Here is an 18,969-nt window from a genome sequence, read left to right on the forward strand (position 1 = left end):
GAGATTAATCCCCCATGAGTCTTAAAAGTGGTCTTGCAGTTTAGAAAAGAAGAAAAGTAGGAAACCAGATCTAAATTGCCTTTCTTTATCTGTATCCAAAAATGATCTTCATGATCCTTATTTCATTGTTCTAGAACAATGTAAGGACTGGCAGCATGCTGACAACTCCAGAGCAGATCCTGCCAAACCCTAACTGCGTGACCAGCCAGGCGAGCTTCCTCACCTGCAACATGATAAAATGATTATGTCTCAAGGTTCTAGCCACCATATGAGATGCGAAGACCAAAGCTTTCAGAGTTTAGTAGTTTTCTCGAAATCACAGAATTATAAGAGATGGAACCAGGAATTAAATGTGGCCTTCTGACTCCCAAACCTTTCCTCCTGGCATAGCCTGCTTTAAAATGCTTGAGCAATGTCACTGAAGACAAGGGTAGTGCTATATTAAAGATCAGTTTCTCAAGATATCCAAAAAGAGAAAGAGAAAAAGAGTTACTTTAAAAGATCACTCATACCTAGGTTGTTTCATCCTATCTACTATTTCTAGCTACTGCTTGATACACCATATTTTTATAATGCTACATACCAGTGTCAAGTTCATATATTTTTCTGGATAGATACTAAAGTTCAGAGCTTACAGATACTAAAGAAATACAGCATTATTAGCCAAATATAAAGACTTAATTCTCAATTTCTCCAAGATATCTATCTTTAGAATTCAGTGACCTAAAGTACTCTTAACATGCATAACAGCCTTAAAACAATCATATGAAAGTGATAAGGTTTTAATGATGACAACGACTGTGCCTCATAGCATTAGTAACCTGAATACAGCTGGACAAATTCTGTCCAAAAGATGCTAATAAAAATTTTTTCAAAAAACAAAACAAAGTCCTTAAATATCTTAGTCATAAGATGCCGGTAAAATTGAATTTATGTCCAGTTTAATTCAACAATGGAAAAGTCAGCAGTTTAAGGGTAGATAAACTTCCCTTTGTCCCTCTTTTCCTGAGAAAGTTTCAAATTTTGAAAATCAAATGCTTTTGTCCCCTTGTTATTCATCTGCTACACATTAAATAGAAACTCTGGATATTAAGTAATTCCCACAGGGTCTTTCATCTACAGAGAAGCCTGGTACAAATTAAATTCTTACTCTCCTTCACGAATTATAGGTATGTGTTGTAGTGGACTGTTGATTTATCAGCTTACGCTTTTGCTAGTTCAGCATGGTGTGACTGACTGACTGTAGTCCTTATCTAATGTTATTTTGGGTTGGGGATTGTGGTGTTATATTAATTAACATACAGCATTACCATGTTGCTCTGACTTTACAGTCTCTGTTTAAAAGGCATTCTGTTACACACTGTGTTTTAGTTACTTCCCAGATCCTTCAGCCATTTAGGCTACCTGTGTGTTTTAATATACTGTAATAACACTAAATAATATTACCTCTGGCAGCGATGTTATGCTATGAAATGACCATCATAATGGTTATTACAAATAATGTGCAAAAACAAACCATGCAGAAGATCTCTTAGACATATGTTAACACAGACACACACACAGAGCAGCGTTCTTAATCTCTAAACAGTGCTGGGAAGTTCTAAGAATTTCACTTTAATCTGTCACCCACCAAATATATTAAAAACCTTTTTTTGGCAGTTGTTCTTTTAGGACAAAATTTGATCAGCTCTTGGTCAATTCCACAAGTGCCAGGCCTAACCGAATTACTTCAATTTTCCCCCCAAAGACTTTTTGTCTCAAGTCCAATATCTGCCTTTACTTGTGATCTCCTGAAATCGAAAAGGCCAGCCCTTATTAGTGGAAGCATCTCCCTGCGGAGGCTCCCACCCGCGCCTCACCTCGCTCGAATCTTCCTGCTGGTTGATGACGGCGAGCGCATCCTCTGCCGCCTGCCGCTTGGCCTCCGCCACCGTGCGCTCCATCTTGGCACGCTCAGAGGTGATCATGTCATGCGCCTTCCGCTCGGCCTCGGACACGGCCTTCTGCAGCTCGGTCATCGCCTGCCGCTTCACCTCATTGACCGCCTCCTCTGCACGCCGGGTGGGCCGGACCGGACAAGAGAACAGCTCTCTGTTAGCGCGGGACCGGGGCTACTGATCGCCGTTAACAGAATGCTAGACATCACGCGTGACTCTCATCCCAATTACTGGGCAGTTCTTCCGGCCGTTTAGAAATTCATTTAGGAAAGCAAAGGGTGAGACTTTTTTCCTTTTAATTTATACTCCTGGGAATATCTTTTAAACTACTATAGCATCACTACCACTTTTCTACCAAATCAGTACCCCAGAAAAGATTCTGAGACCAGACTGAGTAGTTAAAGAGACAAAAATAACCACCAGAAACCTGTCTGGATAATTCAGACACATGAAGATGTTTTGCCACAATGCTATAGGTTAACATAAAACACAGGGCGTATATGGGTAAAGCAAAAGAGAGGAAGAGGATAGATTTTACAGAGACACACATATAAAAGCAAACAATTATTTTGCTGGTAAAAGATACAACACAACAACGAAAAGGTATCTCAGAACAATCAAATTAATGCAGACCTTTTAAAGAAAATCGGAGATGAAACATACAGAAGATCCAGCTTTTCTTTTTCTTGTCATCTCCTGAGTAATGTGGACATGTGTCTCTACAGACTAAATAATAGGGATTTAAAAAAAAATCATTTTCTCATTTCCAAATTTTCAGCTGTCGTCCATCTACTGAATCAAATATAAACAGTTTTGCGTAACCAACTGTTGCACTAGACAAACATAATTGAATCATACTGCAAGCCAAAACAATCAGGCCTGACTACAAACCTGCAAGGTGTCAAATTAGCTCTTTATTTTTGGCTGCGGAAAGGGTGCAAAGATTTGACTAATGTACAACATAAGACTGACAACTAAAACAAGTAATTTCCATTTTAAAAAATTAACTGTTCTAATTAACAAGGGAAAATACCCTCCCCCTGAATCAGTTTATCTAATTTTCATCTTTATTCAAAGCAAAATGACAATGATTAATTGAAAATTTAATAAGCAGTAATTATTAACTTGGCAAACCTAGTACCAATTAACACTCTATTAAAACTAATTATGACATGTTTCATTCAAGTGTTTGTACTTAATTGTTTCACTCACTTAAAAAGCACCTTAATTAAATGTTGTTTAATTAAAAACATAGATACCTAATAAAAATGTTTTACTGTAGATTAAAAATGTTGAGGTGCAAATACTCCTATAGTTCCTTAAATTTCTAGTTTATTTCACACATCCATAGTTCATGACTTGAGGATCACGAAAAACCCTCCACTAATAATTAACCGTTGTGCCTTTTGTAGCCTCTGCCATTTTTGCAGCATTATTTCTTAAGTTCATTTATTTGTAATTACTGTCTGCTAGATTTTATAAACTAAATTATAGGGAAAGATCCAGACTGGAAATATTAACTAAAATATGTTAAGCCTTTGTCGGTTGCTTTAAGATATGCATTTAAAATCTGGATGGAAACAGAGCACCGCACAGAGCTGGCAGCACCTTCTTTACCAGGAGGTGAAAAGATGCCTTTATTATCCTACCATAAACGACTTGGAGCACCAGGGAAGCACTGCCCTTCTAACTATACAGTCAGGGTCTAATTTGGTTTGAATATTCAAGGTGAATTAAAATTCTATCTAAGTGGTAATACAGGACAATAATTTTTGCTTACGATCAAAGCTGTAGCTTGACTAATTGTATATGCAAATCAGGCAATTTACATTTAAATTATGCATTCCTATTCTAATCCCACAGGCATATACAGATCAGCAAAGAGAATTGGTAGGACATTTGCAAGGTGCTTGAATATTTATTACCAACTGCAAACATTCACTGATCGTTTGAAAAAGAAATGTACTGAAGAAAACAGTTGCAATTTAAAAATTATATTTATGGTAGACTTTTTCCAATTTTATAAAGACCTTTTAAACTTCAGAGTGTATTTTGTTACCTTTGCTGTTGCTTTTAAAAATACTACTTTTAGGGAAAAAATGATATGGCCTTCAACATTTGTTAGGATTCCAAATATTTGATATGTATATTGTTATATTATTATATTGTATTATTAGGGTAACATGCAAACTTTGAATAGGGTCTGTAGGTTAAATAATTGTGTTGTATGAATGTTAATATCCTGATTGTGGTAACTGTACTGTGGTTATATAAGAGAATGTCCTTGTTCTTAGGAAATACACACTAAAATGTTTATGGTAAAGGGACATCATGTCTGCTAGTTACTCTGAAGTGCTTGAGAAAAAAAATATAATGCATAACAGAGAAAGGAAAAGAGGGAAGGAAAGAGGAAAAGAAAGAAAGGGAAAGAAAGAGGAAAAGAGAAGACAGCAAACCAAATATGGTGAAACAGGGAAAACTGGGAGAAAGTTATATGGGATTTGTTTATACTATTTTTTGCAACTTTTTCTGCAAGTTCAAAATCATTTCAAAATAAAATGGTGCAAAATATATGATGTACTTTCAAACACAGGATATACATTTTGCAATTATAATTTTCTCTGAAAAAAAGATGCATGGGTTATATTACACTGAATTTTAGAGTTCTGCCCCTTTGATATTTTTCAAATGCTTTAAACTTGATTTTATTTACTTATCTTTTGTCACAAAGGTAATGTATAATAGTTTCATTGCAAAGACACACTTTATAGGTTTTTTCCTAGAAGAAAAAATTGCCCACAGCCAGTTTTAGAATCTTGGGGAGAAAAGCTTTCAGATTTTAACAGGCTGAGTGCAGATGTCACATTCTGCCTTTGGTGTTTTCCTTACGTTGGATGCCTTGATACTTCGAACATTAGAAATGCCTTTTAAGATGCCTATAAAGATAAATATTATAAGCAGTTACTTGAGACTTCCAGGTGAAAACTGTTATCTGTACTTTAGAGATTCAATATACTACTTAAAATTTAGTGTCTACCCATAAAAAGCTATTCCCAAACTGTTTTTATGCAGCAGATTAGGGATATCACTGTAATAAGAATACAAATTTAATGGACACTACTTCCAAGTCAGATTTTTCTTTTTTTTGGGGGGGGTACACCAGGTTCAATCATCTGTTTTTATACACATATCCCCGTATCCAAGTCAGATTTTAAACTGAAGACCTAATACAGATGGATAGGCACATCTTAAAAACTTTCCAAACACTGGTTTGATAAGGTTTGACCCTTCTTAGAGAATGCATGAACACTACATAAGCAAGTATTGCTCTTTCTCTCCTCTTAGAATCCTCACAACGCAAAGAACACCCAGAAATAGTTTCAGAAACCCACAAAACAGACAGTGAAGAAAAATAATAGTGTACTCAATAGATTACAACATGTCAAGTTAAAAAAAAAACCTGATTAAGTGGAAAGTACATAGTGCAGTTTTGAATCTGCTTCCAATTGCTTACCACTTATGGTAGGATTTCCTTTGTGCATAGCTATTCAAGTTGACTTTCCAACAAAGGTGGTATATTCAGAAAAATCTGCTCTCACTTAATAGCAGTCAAACAAAGACTTGAGCAGATAATAGCACAGAAGGAATTTGGATTACACAAGACTTCACTGTCAATTTTTCTTTATGAACTATCAAGATTTAACTTAAATACACATAAATAAGGGAAATGCAGAGACTCTCTCCCTCGACATAAAAAGTCATCCTTTTGCTATCCAAAATGGCAATTCTTTGTACCTCTTATTGGAATAAATTGCACTGACAGCTTAAAACTGGGGAAGAAAAATGGTCAGAAGGAAGATGTAACAATTCTTTCTCCAGGTAGGTGGCACCCAGCACATTTTAACAGCTTAGAAGTATCCCATGACTATTATCCTGATAGAAAGTCTTCTTAGAGGAGATGCTGTAAATCTGGTAAGACTATACAGATGAGCGATATATATGTACACACACACATATATATATACATACATACATACACACACACATATATATAAACTTTAACCTTTAGGCTGAATGGATCTATCTGATTTGTATACTGGATGTGCAAGAGATCTTCCTCTCCGGTTCTTAATCTAAGTTGCTAAGCCTAGTATACGATCAGATTTTGAAACTCCTTATCACTCTTACAAAAAGAGTTATTTCTTAGAAAATTTTAAAAACAACCACAAAACTCAAATAGGAGCCAAGGGACTGAGTCACCAAGTTGAACAGACCTACAGACACAGCTGCATCAAGTCAAAACCCAAACAGAATCTTTTGTAGGAAAAAAACCCTTTCCTCCTTGATGATTGTTTGCAAAAACAGCATTTTCCAGTTTCTTAACTCAAACTATTTTAACAGTTGGAGTTATAGTAGCTCAAAGCCACATTATATGTTTGCAATGTTTTGGGCTTTTTTAAAATTTATTTATTTAGTTACTTATTTATTGGCTGTGTGGGGTCTTTGATGCTACGTGCGGGCTTTCTCTAGTTGCGGTGAGTTGGGGGCGGGGGGGCTACTCTGTTGCTGTGTACAGGCTTCTCATTGCAGTGGCTTCTCTTGTGGAGCACCGGCTCTAGGTGCATGGGCTTCAGCAGTTGCAGCATGCAGGCTCAATAGTTGTGGCACATGTGCTTTGTTGCTCTGTGGCATGTGGGATCTTCCTGGACCAGGGCTCGAACCTGTGTCCCCTGCATTGGCCAGTGCATTCTTAACCACTAAGCCACCAGGGAAGTCCCTGCAATGCTATTTTTAACTCGTGAAACAGGTTTGTGCTTCATCTCCTGAGTTGGTTTTGTTTTTGCTTTTTTTTTTTGGTATGTAAGACTTTGGCTCAACTTTTATAGTGCTGGTGTTCTGCCAAGATTCTGCAAGATCTGAACTTCTTTAAGCCCAATAAGACAATGAGTCATCAGAAATTTAACTCTACTTCAAAATGTGGAGCGATATCCCTTAATGAAAATCACATAGTATACATGGAAAGGAAAAACAGAAATTTAGCAACTTTGTCATTTAACTTAATTTAGCTCTGCTCATTGAATATTAATCAGCACAAAAGGTCAATTTTAAAAACTGGTTGTAACCATAAAATTTCTGAGTGCCTCAACAAGTGAACTAGATTTGCTGTAATATTTTTTAAAAAATTCAGGAAATATATGTCAATTATACTTCAATTAAAAAAAAATTAGAAGGGAAGGCTGAAGTAAAACACCAGACTTTGTTTTCATGAAGGAAAAATTGCACGCAAGCTGTGACCTCAGGCTTCCAGCCTAAAACCATTATAGCCCCTGAAAAATGGGGTTTATAATAGAACTATCACCAGACTCTCACTACAGTAGCACCAGCAGATGCTACTAAAATAAAAACTATTTCATGTTCTAATCAGGCCTGGTTTAAGAATATTCATCAGGATTTTTAAATTTTGTGGGGGGGGTTGTTTTGTTGTTGCTGTTGTTAGCAGTAAAGTCCTTTCTTGTCATTCTTCACATCACTGCATTAACAACTGCACACAGCTGCCAGAACACTAAACTTGTGTTTTTAAACAATTCTTACCAGCTTTCTTCCAGATCTCCTCTGGCACATATCCAGAAGCAGGCCTGTGAAGGAATTCCCGATGCGCATCTATGAAAAGGATAAAAATTGTTGGAGAGAGGAGGAAAGCACCATAAGCACTGTTATGTCATTACACAGGGTAGAAGCAAGCAATGTCCACTATCTCGGCTTCTCTATAAAAAGCATGGTTTTAAAAGGCTGGGCTTTTCACTTCTAAAAAAATAAACAAAAATAGCAAGACCAGTCATCAGAGCTCATGGAAAACAGTCATTGGTCTAAATGCCTGTATGCTCAAAGCCAAAACAACTCTAAATATTTCACTATACAATATGATATTTGGGAACACTGTTCCCAGCACTCCCTAAGTATGGAAATTTAAGTACAAATTTCTATAGGTATGTTTTATTGTATTAAAGGAAATAAAAAAAAAATTACCAAATACAGTTTAAGTCAAATTAGTACTTAGAAAGTCAAGTGTTAGGGTAACATAATTTTCACAGAGCTCTGATTCTACCACCTTTCAATAAATAGTGAGCCTGACTCCATGGCTAACCAGTTCTCACACTTAATTACATTAGAAAATCTTGCTAATCATTAAAAATTCTCACAAAAATTGGATCATATGGATTTCACATGGATGGAAGCAAGAAAAAATCATTAGAATGGATTCACAGATAGCCAGGTGACCAAATATAAGTAGTACATGACATACTTTCCAGGAAAAAAAAAAAAAAATGAAGTTCCACTTCGAGTGAAATGTTGTGCTTTTATGCTGGCCAAATTTTAAAAGTTTGAAAAAACAGATCATAGTAAAGTTGATGTAGGGATGCTAATCTCCAAAATAACATGTTCATGAAAATTACATGAAACCTTTTATATATGTTTTTATGTATGCTTGAAAGTAAAGTGTATACAGTCTTTCATAGGTAAAATATGCACTAAACTTTTTTCCAGCCTGGATTTTCAAACAAAAGTCTATGTATTTAAAAGTTTGGGGGGAAGGAAAAAAAAATCATATTAACTTTTATAAATATAACGATCTTTCAACCCATGATAAATTTCAATCTTTCAACCCATGATAAGTTTTCTCTACATGTATAAGAAATGTTAAGTAGCAGACATTTTTAAGAATACTTTATCGAATGTATGTGGAAGGTCAAAAGAAATTCAATTCTGTCTTCTATATTTTATGGCGCTACAGAATGTGAGAAAAGTACAATCAATTTAGCTAAGTATGTATCATTTCATATTTGAATGCCTTAGGCACATTTGAATAATTTGAATCCTTCGAGGGTACGTAGATTTATCAGTTGGCCAGAACATAAAATTTCCACAACTATTCTGAATTAACAAAACCTTATTATAGCTTAGTGAAGGGCATATGGAAACTCTCTGTACTATCTTTGCAATGTTTCCTTAAGTCTAAAATTATTCCAAATATAAAGTTTATTTTTAAAAGTTTACATTACAATTTTATGACTACTTCCCAGATGTCTTTACGTAATTTTCATTTGTTAAAGAGCTTGATAAAACTGATACATATATGACTTCAAAGAAATATGATGTGGCTAATTAGATTTGTCAAGATTACCTCTCACATCACTATAAAGAATGTTTAGTCAAGTTCACATTTAGCCCCATGATGTAGTGAAACAGAGATTTACTTATGACAACTTTTAGACATTTATTTTTAGGAGAAAAGACTTTGGCTTAAGAATAATTTATTGGATAAGAATAGATTTGTAAAGTCAGAAGACAAACATTAAAAAAAAATGCCTTCTCCATAGTAGCAAAAAAAAAAATCATTTTTTACATTTATTGGATTAAGGAAAGAATAATAACTTTATAAAAATTATTTTTTAAATGGCCAATTATTATTATAGGGAACAGGAAAGGTGATGTTAAATTATCCAAATACTAATTACCAGCCTTAGGCAGCACAGACAGAAGAGTCAGTTCTAAAGCCCAGAGAAGCTGAATCTTGGCTTTGCCACCTGCTGGCCCTGTGACACTGAGCAAATTAGTTTCTCCATGTCTCAGTCACCACAGCTGTAAAGTGGGAACAATACTACCACATTTGAGACTGCTGCTGTGAGGACTCCATGAGGTACTTCCTACTACATGCTTGGCATGGCACATCCTCAACTTTGATTAGATGTTAGTTGCTACTCTCATCATTATTATTAGTTAGCAAGTTGCCCAATAAGAATGGATATACAGTCATCCTTTGGTATCCGAGGGGAACAAAATTCAAGGATATTCAAGTCCCTTATATAAAATGGCATCGTGAATAGTGCTGCTATGAACAGAGGTGCATGTATCTTTTTGAACTGCAGTTTTATCTGGATATATGCCCAGGAGTGAAACAGAAACAGACTCACAGACATAGAGAACAGACTTGTGGTAGCCAAATGGGAGGGCTGGGGAGGAGGGGGAGAGATGGATTGGGAGCCAGATGCAAACTATTATATAGAATGGATAAAAAACAAGGTCCTACTGTATAGCACAGGGAACTATATTCAATAACCTGTGATAAACCATAATGGAAGAGAATTTTAAAAGAATGTATATATATATATAACTGAATCATTCTGCTGTACCATAGAAATTAACACAACATTGTAAATCAACTATACTTCAATAAAAAAAAGCATGGTATTTGCATATGACCTACACACATCCTTTCCTATTCTTCAAATCATCTCTAGATTACTTATAACTTATAATACAATGTAAATGCTATGTAAATAGCTGCCAGCACATGGCAAACTCAAGTTTTGCCTTTTGGAACTTTTGGAATTTTTTTTCCCCAAATGTTTTTGATGTGCGGTTGGCTGAATCTATGGATGTGGAATCCATGGATGTGGAATCCATGGATGTGGGACCCACGAATATGAATGGCCAACTTATACTAATTTGGTTATTAAAAAAAAAAAAAAACAAAGATGAAAAGAGCATTATAAAGTTTCTTTCTTCACCCAGCACTTAAATCCAAAGGGCACAAAACTTTACACAAAACAAAACCATTGAAGAGGTTTGGATTAAGTAATATATACCAGTAAATTTTTACTCCCTCAGTACACGTCACTTGGCGACAGAATTTATTGCTATAGTTAGCAATTCAACGTCTGAATCCTTGATGGGAAGTCTTCAAACTTCTTAGATGATACTTTTATAAATTTTAGTCAAACCTTATGAATAGCCCCCAAATTTGCTCAAAGATAGATAATGTACTGGAGTCAAATGTGCACCCACCTTTCTGTATGCTATACAGTCGGTATAGATCGCAAGGAGCCATATACCATACAGGAAAGTTGTGCTGTATTTCACCCTCTTGGCTACATCTCCCTAAAATTCTCAATGACACACTGTCATATCCACACAGAGTCAAACGCCACCTGACCTAGAATCCTGATAGAAATATCAACCCCAATCAAGCAAAAGTTTTCTTAATCCTATCTTGCTTTCTAGAAGCAAGGTTTCTTTTTTTTTTTTTTTTTTTTTCAAATAGCTTCAGGATATAAAGGCAAATAAATTTTTTACATAATACACACTTATTTACACACACATTTACAATATCCCCTCCAGTTCTAAGTTACTCTGTCCTAGCTAAGCATCAGGTGTACCAACAGAAAGAATGGAGTGATGACAGTAGAGGCAATGCTCAGAATCTATTTTGAACACTGACAAATACTACTTTAATAGCTACAGAAACTGAATGACTAATACATTTAATATTTTCTCTTCTGATCAAGTAGCAGCAATAACAGAGTCTACATATGCAAAACTGAGTTTAAAAAACAAATTCTGAAGTTGATCAATATTACAAGAGAGAACTTCTCTCCTAAGACTTTCTTATTATACATAATTGGCGAATCTAGACAAACTTACGCAAAACACTCTAAGGCTCAGATTCTGAAGAAGCTAATTTTTAACCATTAACTCTTCATCACCTATAAAATATCAGTTGGTATAAAATGGATGGCTGTTCTAAAATGTAGTAGTAAAACAAAAACAGAAGCGTCTGTATGAGATGGTTTAAAATGTGAAATGTATACATGTGTAACTACTGAAAGGTGGAAAAATTATAGAAAAGTCCTTCTAAATTAAGTTTAGCTTGCTTTGAGATGCAGACTGCTTGGGGATGAAAGATGAGGAGGAGGGGAGCCTCCGGAAGATACATCTATGAAACGAGGAGACCAAGTCAAAGGGGGGGAAATGTTATAAGAAATGTGAAAAGACAGAAAAAGCAACCTATGATGTATGGAAGATGCACTACACTTACAACAGATGGAGACCACTGGATACTATATACAGCAAGGGCTGCCATCTATACACATGAAGGGATGAGCTGATAGCCTTTGGAGAACCAGTGTGATCTCGTATGACCCAAGACAGCAATACTCAAAGCTTGGCAGCACCTATGTTATGGCCTTCATCCTGTAGTGGGCAGAATGAGGCTGTGATCATGGTAATATCTCTTATAAAAACCATCAAAAGAAAGGAAGGGTTAAATGAGTTCATCTTTAGAAATGCTACTTATTTTTGTTTTAAGTGGCAATAAATTCAGAAATCTCAGCTTTATGTTCAGAAGCCCAACCCAAACTAGAACCTAACAACTACATTAGGACTTTCATCTTTAACAATAAAAAAACCTAATGCTGTAGGAGGCAACCATCTCTTCTTGTTTTTCAAAGATGGATGTATTTAACTTACAAGTCGCATCTCTTTTAACCCAATATACTAAATACAGTAGTAGACTTTTTAAAATAACAGTAGGCACTTTACATTAACTCAGATGCATCATCTGGAAATGAATTTTCATGACGTAATTTAAAAGGAATCAATACAAGCACATAAAATCTAGATTTTTATATGCAGATATACTGTGACTAACTTGTTTGTGATTTTTATAATCTGATAGTACAGAAGTAGAAAAATATATTCCTTTGGATGGGAGTAAACTATTTTTCTACAGTCCTTTATTATGAATTAGAGTCCCAAAGGCACAACAGATTTACTGTATTTAAGACAGAATTTCCCTTTTCTTGTTTCTCTGCCTATTAAATAAAGCAGCCATCTAAACATTGTTGCTTGGAAATACTTTCAGAACAAAAAAATACCTAGGATCTATTATAATTTCATAAATTTGGATGCTAAGCAAAAACACTAATTTTATGTACCTCTCACTACTCTCTAAACTGTGAGACTGCGTGTTAGAAATAATAATAACAGTTATTACTTATATCACATCTACTATGTGTCAGTCACTGTCCCATATGCTTTATAACTATTAACTCATTTAATACAAAAACACCCATGAAACATGTATTGTTACCATCCCCATTTTACAGATGAAGAAATTGAGGCCCAGAGTTATTTGCCAAAGATCACAAAATTAGTTAAGAAGAACCAGGGATTCAGATCCAGACATCTGCTCAGACCCTATTGCCTTTAACTTTCATGCTAGATATCCTAAGCATTTAGACAGTAATGAGAAATTCTATAATTCAATCATATGAAAGTGATAAAACCTGTCAGCCAAAGGAATTTTAAAATATTAATTTCTTCCAATCTACTTGAGGCAGGTGGTATTAATTCAACAAACTTCTGAATCTCTAAGCTTTCTGTGAATGATCAAGTTGATTTATCACCTCATTTAAAACAAAAACCTCTTTCTGAGGTTTAAAAAAATAGTCCTTAAAGTGCTTAAAAATTTTTTTCATTGTTTTAAAAAAAAAGTTTTCTAATTTTCTTAAGACTTGGATATTTGGAGATTTTTTCCTGGAAAGCAAGTGAGTTATAATAGTAATATAAATAATTAAAATCTATTATTTCAAGGAAAACGTTATTACTTCAAGGAAAAGTATATTATTTCAAAAGTTGTTTCAAGATAACCTGTTTTTGACTTAAAGAGTAGATATAACATTTTGGACTTGGTGTGTACTCAACTTTAAAACTGTTTAAGAGGCTACTCATTTAAAATAGTCTTTACTTAATATCTGGGGGAAACTCCCAAAATTCAATTAGTAATAGATTAATTATGTTATCGTACCAATTCTTCAAACTGACTTAATACTGTGGATAAATTTCAAAAGTGAGAGTGGGAACGAGTTTAACAAACACAACACACTAGTCGTGGAAGTTACATTCTTCTCTGTACAGTCACCAAATACAATTTACAATGCTAAAAATGAGTGTATGACTAAATGTTGCCATTGTTTTCAAGACAGGAATGTGACTAAGACAATATTTTGAACTAAAGATATCTTCTATAACATTATTCTGAAGGTCTCATTTGAGACCAGACAGCAGCTTAAGAATTGAGAGAATCTGGCTAAAAGAAGCACATACAAAATAACCACAGGATATGGAGCTCTTCATGTACATAAAGATACAGGTATATCCATATCTCTATTTGTACACACACACCCCACCCCACTACACACTTTACAGAGGCAGGAAATAAATTTATCAGTCAATATCCCCAATCCTTTCTTTAATTATACACACTAGTACATTCGACTCCAAAGCCTAAGAGAAAACCTCAGAAAGCACTTAATGTAAATGATTGTGTCCCATGATTACAAACGACCTGCCTTATTTATGCCCACAGCCCAGCCCACAAGATGGATGGAACTCAAAGACTTCAGGAATCTACTAGCAAAAGACACCAGTGAAATAAAACTGCTGGATGCTAAAACTTGCATGTTGTGTAGCTCTTGAAAGGTTCTACCTGAAGTTGTGAAAAGTTTCTTCAAAAGGCAATCTAGGGTTCTATGTCCCTAAAGAACAGGACTGTCTTAACAGAGTTCCAACAAAGAAATGAACTACTTGTAGTCTTTGAAAAACACAATCTATAAAAGCAAAAACCAAAGCAATCTCTGTTTTACCAAAAATATGAATTCATTAAGCATCATTGAAAGTAATGTAATTTGTGTACTCTTAAGAAGGAGTTTCTAAAACCAAGTTTACTCTTTTGATTATATAACAGGGAAACTAAACCTAGTTTCCCGGAGAACGATGTACACTTGCATAACTAGAATGCGTGACTACATGTGACTATATGTTAATGGTCTTAGTACAGTGTGCTAAATATAACTGACATAGGTCTGAAATCCTATCCATTTCTGAAAGTTTTCTTTTACAATGGACAGCAGATAATATTAAATCTGTCAGTGCAGGGGACTGAATTGAGTGGCCTGTTGGTGCGACCACTAGCTGTCTCCTTGCCCATCTCTTCCACAAGCTCAAAAGTTCCTCAAAGGAAGGAATTAAGAACATTTTCACTTTATTACATTGTCTAGCAAGATGCCTGTCACACAGTAAGCCAGGTGCAACAAACAAGCACTGACTCGGTGAATTTGTTCAACAGATAGAGCCAGCTAAAATGGATATTTTTACTTCCAAAGTTTTATTTAATTTAAGGCTTTCAATTTTTGCCTAGGTTGGATGATTACAAATATCCTCTTTATTATTATTATTAGCCAATTTTGGTTTGCAACACAGAAGTAAAAAGCAAGATGCTTATTCTATTCTATATAGTTTTATTTGGACCAACGTTGGTTCAAATTAAAACTATTATCACTGCTTGCCTTAACATAACCTAACAAAATAACATTTTTCTCTTTAAAATATGCTTTAGAATAATGTCTGTTGGGTAAATTAAGTGACTTGGAATCTTCCTTTATTTAATACTTATTATGGCAACAGGCATTCAGTGTTTGTCTGAATCAGGGATTAACAGGAATCCACAAACCTAAGTGCAAAGGAAACTTTATTGACTAAGAATCATTTTAATAAAAAAGATAATGTGATCAACAGCCAGATAATATACTTCAAGTTTTAAATTTTTGGTAATCAGCCACGGGTGATAATGAGGCCAAAGTCACGAGCTTGATTAAGCTGCAAAGACGTAATTAGTTTTGTTTTTACAGCACAGACTGTAGACTGTACCCTAACCTAAACTAGGTAACAGGTGTGGGGGCTAAACACATAAGAAAATGAGATGAGAGAACAGGGGTCAACATAAATCCATCTCCATTAAGTTGACTCAGACTGTATATACAAGTAATGGCCAGCAAAGTAAATGACAGTAGCTTATTATTAATTTAGAAAAGAGTCCATAGGCCACTCAAAAATTATGTCCAGTTCAAATTTTCTTTCCATGTACTTGGGATTATATTCTATTTATAACCCCAACAATTTCCAAATCTCAGTACTAAATATGGCTACATGTTAGCATTCAATTTCTAAAGTATGGCTATATTAATAGTCCTGTAAGTTACTAGAATTAATAAAATCATGGTTAAGCAATCTAAGTTAAGGTCATGGAAGAGCTTCATCTTTATTATTAATTTTCAAGTGGCAGTGGGCAAACTATAGAGCCCTTAGGTCTCTTCCTGGAGGGGTTCTGAGTGCTCTCAAACACTGGGATGCAGCAGAATACCCCAGAGAGCTTGCTAGAAGCTCTAAGCCCACTCCCAGAGATTTTGTTTTTGCAGGTTGGGGACAGGGTCCAAAGAGCTATATGATGAAAGAGCACACATATATTTAGCAATGCAAGTGAAATTCTGGTTCAACTTTGAAGTTTTGTCATAAGCCCAACACATTAACCTAGAAAAGGAGTTTAATTTTTGTGACTGCCTCTTTCTATGCTAATCTGCCTAACAGACAAGATATATTTGATGATATGAAGTGTTTATTGTTCGTACAATTCCTTGTATAGCCTTTATTTTTGAAAAGACGAGTTAAAAATAAAATCAGCATTAACAGCATAAGAAGTATCTGTTCAATATGTCCATCTGAAGAAAAAGATACCTAATGCCACTGGGTCTGGATTGACAGGACTCTGCTGCCTGGAATGGCTGCTGCTACTGCTGCCGCCCTTTTTTAAGTCCTCGGCATCGCTGTACCGCCGGATCCAGTAATTCAATTCCTCCCGGTCCGCTTCCTGACATCGCCTTAGTACAGTGAGAGATCGCCTTGTTTTTTCTACCATGTCCATTATGCAGTTTAACAGCTATGGGAGAAACAGGCAGGGGGAGAAAGGAAGGATGTATCAGTCACCACAACTCAAAGACTTCAGTGGGTAGTGAAACAAACTGTTTTAGGACAATAAAGAATGCTATTTTATTCTGAAGGCTTCCATCTAATATTTTCAAAGGTTACATTTGAAACAGAGACCCAATAGATGAGTTAACTCAAGAGGACTGAGAATAAAAAGTGGAAGGCATGACAGGGAGATTTCAGCTGAAGTAAACCCATCTTTGCAAATACTAATCCTATTACTGGATAAACTACATGACTCTCTCTAAATAAAACAGCAGCCCATTGATCTGGCTTTAGGGATTCCTTTCCATGATCTAAACATTTATCTAAGTGGCCTAGATATCAATTTAGACATCAAATCCTATATTCTACTTTAAATATTCTCATTTACTATTTTTTCAAGGATGGCAGAAAACACCTTCAAAGTATCCCCACACTTTTATCATGTCACCTCACTCCAGTTGTTTTCCAAATGTTTTTCAACCTAAGTGATTACCGACATCTTACATGGTCAAGATGTTTCCATTCCTCTGCCCATTCTCTGTCTGTTAGTCTGTGATCAATCATTTCTTCTTGACGTGTGCCATGCAACCCTACAAATACAAAGAAGGCTGAATCACCCTAAAACATTAAGGACATAATCCATGGGTGCACAGGCACTTAGCAAAGGCTATGGGGGCAAACTAAAAGATGTTCACATATATTCGAGTTTTGAATGGAGACATGAGTCCTACACAGATTCAGAATTACTTAATGGGCCCCACATAGAATGATAAAATGTTAGAACTAGAAGGGATTTTAGAGGTCATCTGGTCAGAACCATTTCTTTTACACATGAAGAGATGGGGAGTAAAGTGACACCAAGCCCTGAGCCAGTTATCCATATAACGTTCCCTAAGTGAAAATATAAATATATCCTGATTCTTAATAAATACAAGAAACCACGAGTTGACATTAAGTGATTTCAAAGTGTGGCTTTCCTGCAGTAAAAACGAAGACGGCATAAATTGTTTTACATCGATAGGGATATGCTTTTCTAAAACAAGCATGGTAAAACTATTCCACATTTCAGCATAATATAAATGAACACAATCCTATTACATGCACCTTCATGCTAAAATTAGGCCATGAAGAGAGAGCCTGCGTAACATAGAAGCAAAATATACTCAGTCAATTTACCAAAAATTAAAAGATAAAAATAAATTGGACATCCTCTATGAAAACAAAATCAACATACCAGATATAATTTTTGGACAACTACCACAAATCCAAACTAACAAACTAAAAACCCTAATTTCTATCCACAGCATAAATATTAATGCTCTTTAGCATCACAGTTAAGATGCTACAATGAAAAGGTAATAAGGAAACACTTATCAAGTGAGAACAATAGTAAGGAACATGCGCAGTTAGCCAGGGTGCTTATCAAAACAGAAAATAAATGTGTTTTGCGAAAAGGACAAGGTGAAAGGGTCTGATCAAATACCTAGAAACGTGTGGCTCTTCTGACAAATTCAATGTGTAAAACACTTCATGTTCTACTATAAAGGAAAGGCACTGGGCTATGGCAATATTTTCCATTTTAAACAATTAAAACTATTTGTTTTGGCTGCTACTTCTCACATTGTTACTCTGAATAGCAAATTAAGTTTGGGATGGTTTAGGCTTCTAGACACCTAGGCTCTTTTTCTGAGGGAGTTATGTAGGACTGACATGACAGTAAAAGTTATGAGACACTGCATTCCACTTTTTGTGAAATCTGAGTGGTTAGAAATCCCCTTTTAGCTGATTTAGCGAGATAAAGATAATGAGTCACATGACTTTTTCAGCCAACCATGAAATACGACTTAACTTACAGCCGATGGAAGTGAACACATATATGACAGATTTCTCAGACTAAATTAAAAGCTAAATATAAAACACTCTACACCATTCCCCTCCAATTAGAATATATTCTGAAATACATTTTTAAAGCTAAAATTGTCAATGCCATCTATTGGTAAAAAAGCAAAATTGCAAACAAGTTTTAATAATTTGCATAATAGAAAAGACATCGGAGAAGCGTAATATTTAGTTATTTCTGTTTGTTGTGACAATTTCAAGTTGAAATGTTTGCAAATGTGTAATTTTTGTTGACTTATTTGTTGCCTGTGTTTTAGGGAAAAACTACTACAACTGAAATGAATCATCACAGAAAACAACCAGAGAGTGATAAAGATACAAATGTGGTGTTAAGTTTCATGATGGAGGCATCTTACTATCTTTCCCCATATAAGGACCAAGAACTTCAGAGGTCTTAAAAGTTTCAAAAAGTCAGCAGCTTAAATCAATAGTGACATGAGCTCTAACACCTGGAATAATATTAACGAGCAACAGGACGTCCGAGGCT

General features: G+C 35.2%; 1 protein-coding gene across 3 annotated transcripts in view; it reads right to left on the bottom strand.

Moving 5' to 3' along the window:
• Positions 1 to 18,969, bottom strand: part of RUNX1T1 (RUNX1 partner transcriptional co-repressor 1) — a 138,829-nt gene that overhangs the window by 14,519 nt on the left and 105,341 nt on the right. For all 3 annotated transcript variants that reach the window (XM_057736268.1, XM_057736267.1, XM_057736266.1), the window contains 4 exons: positions 17,088 to 17,173; positions 16,350 to 16,551; positions 7,530 to 7,598; positions 1,860 to 2,050 (listed from right to left, as the gene is read on the bottom strand). In XM_057736268.1, the coding sequence (XP_057592251.1) occupies positions 1,860 to 2,050; positions 7,530 to 7,598; positions 16,350 to 16,551; positions 17,088 to 17,173 (548 nt within the window). The remainder of the gene's footprint in view (positions 1 to 1,859; positions 2,051 to 7,529; positions 7,599 to 16,349; positions 16,552 to 17,087; positions 17,174 to 18,969) is intronic.

Source organism: Hippopotamus amphibius, chromosome 5 (genome assembly GCF_030028045.1).
Source record: "Hippopotamus amphibius kiboko isolate mHipAmp2 chromosome 5, mHipAmp2.hap2, whole genome shotgun sequence".
NCBI lineage: Eukaryota > Metazoa > Chordata > Mammalia > Artiodactyla > Hippopotamidae > Hippopotamus > Hippopotamus amphibius.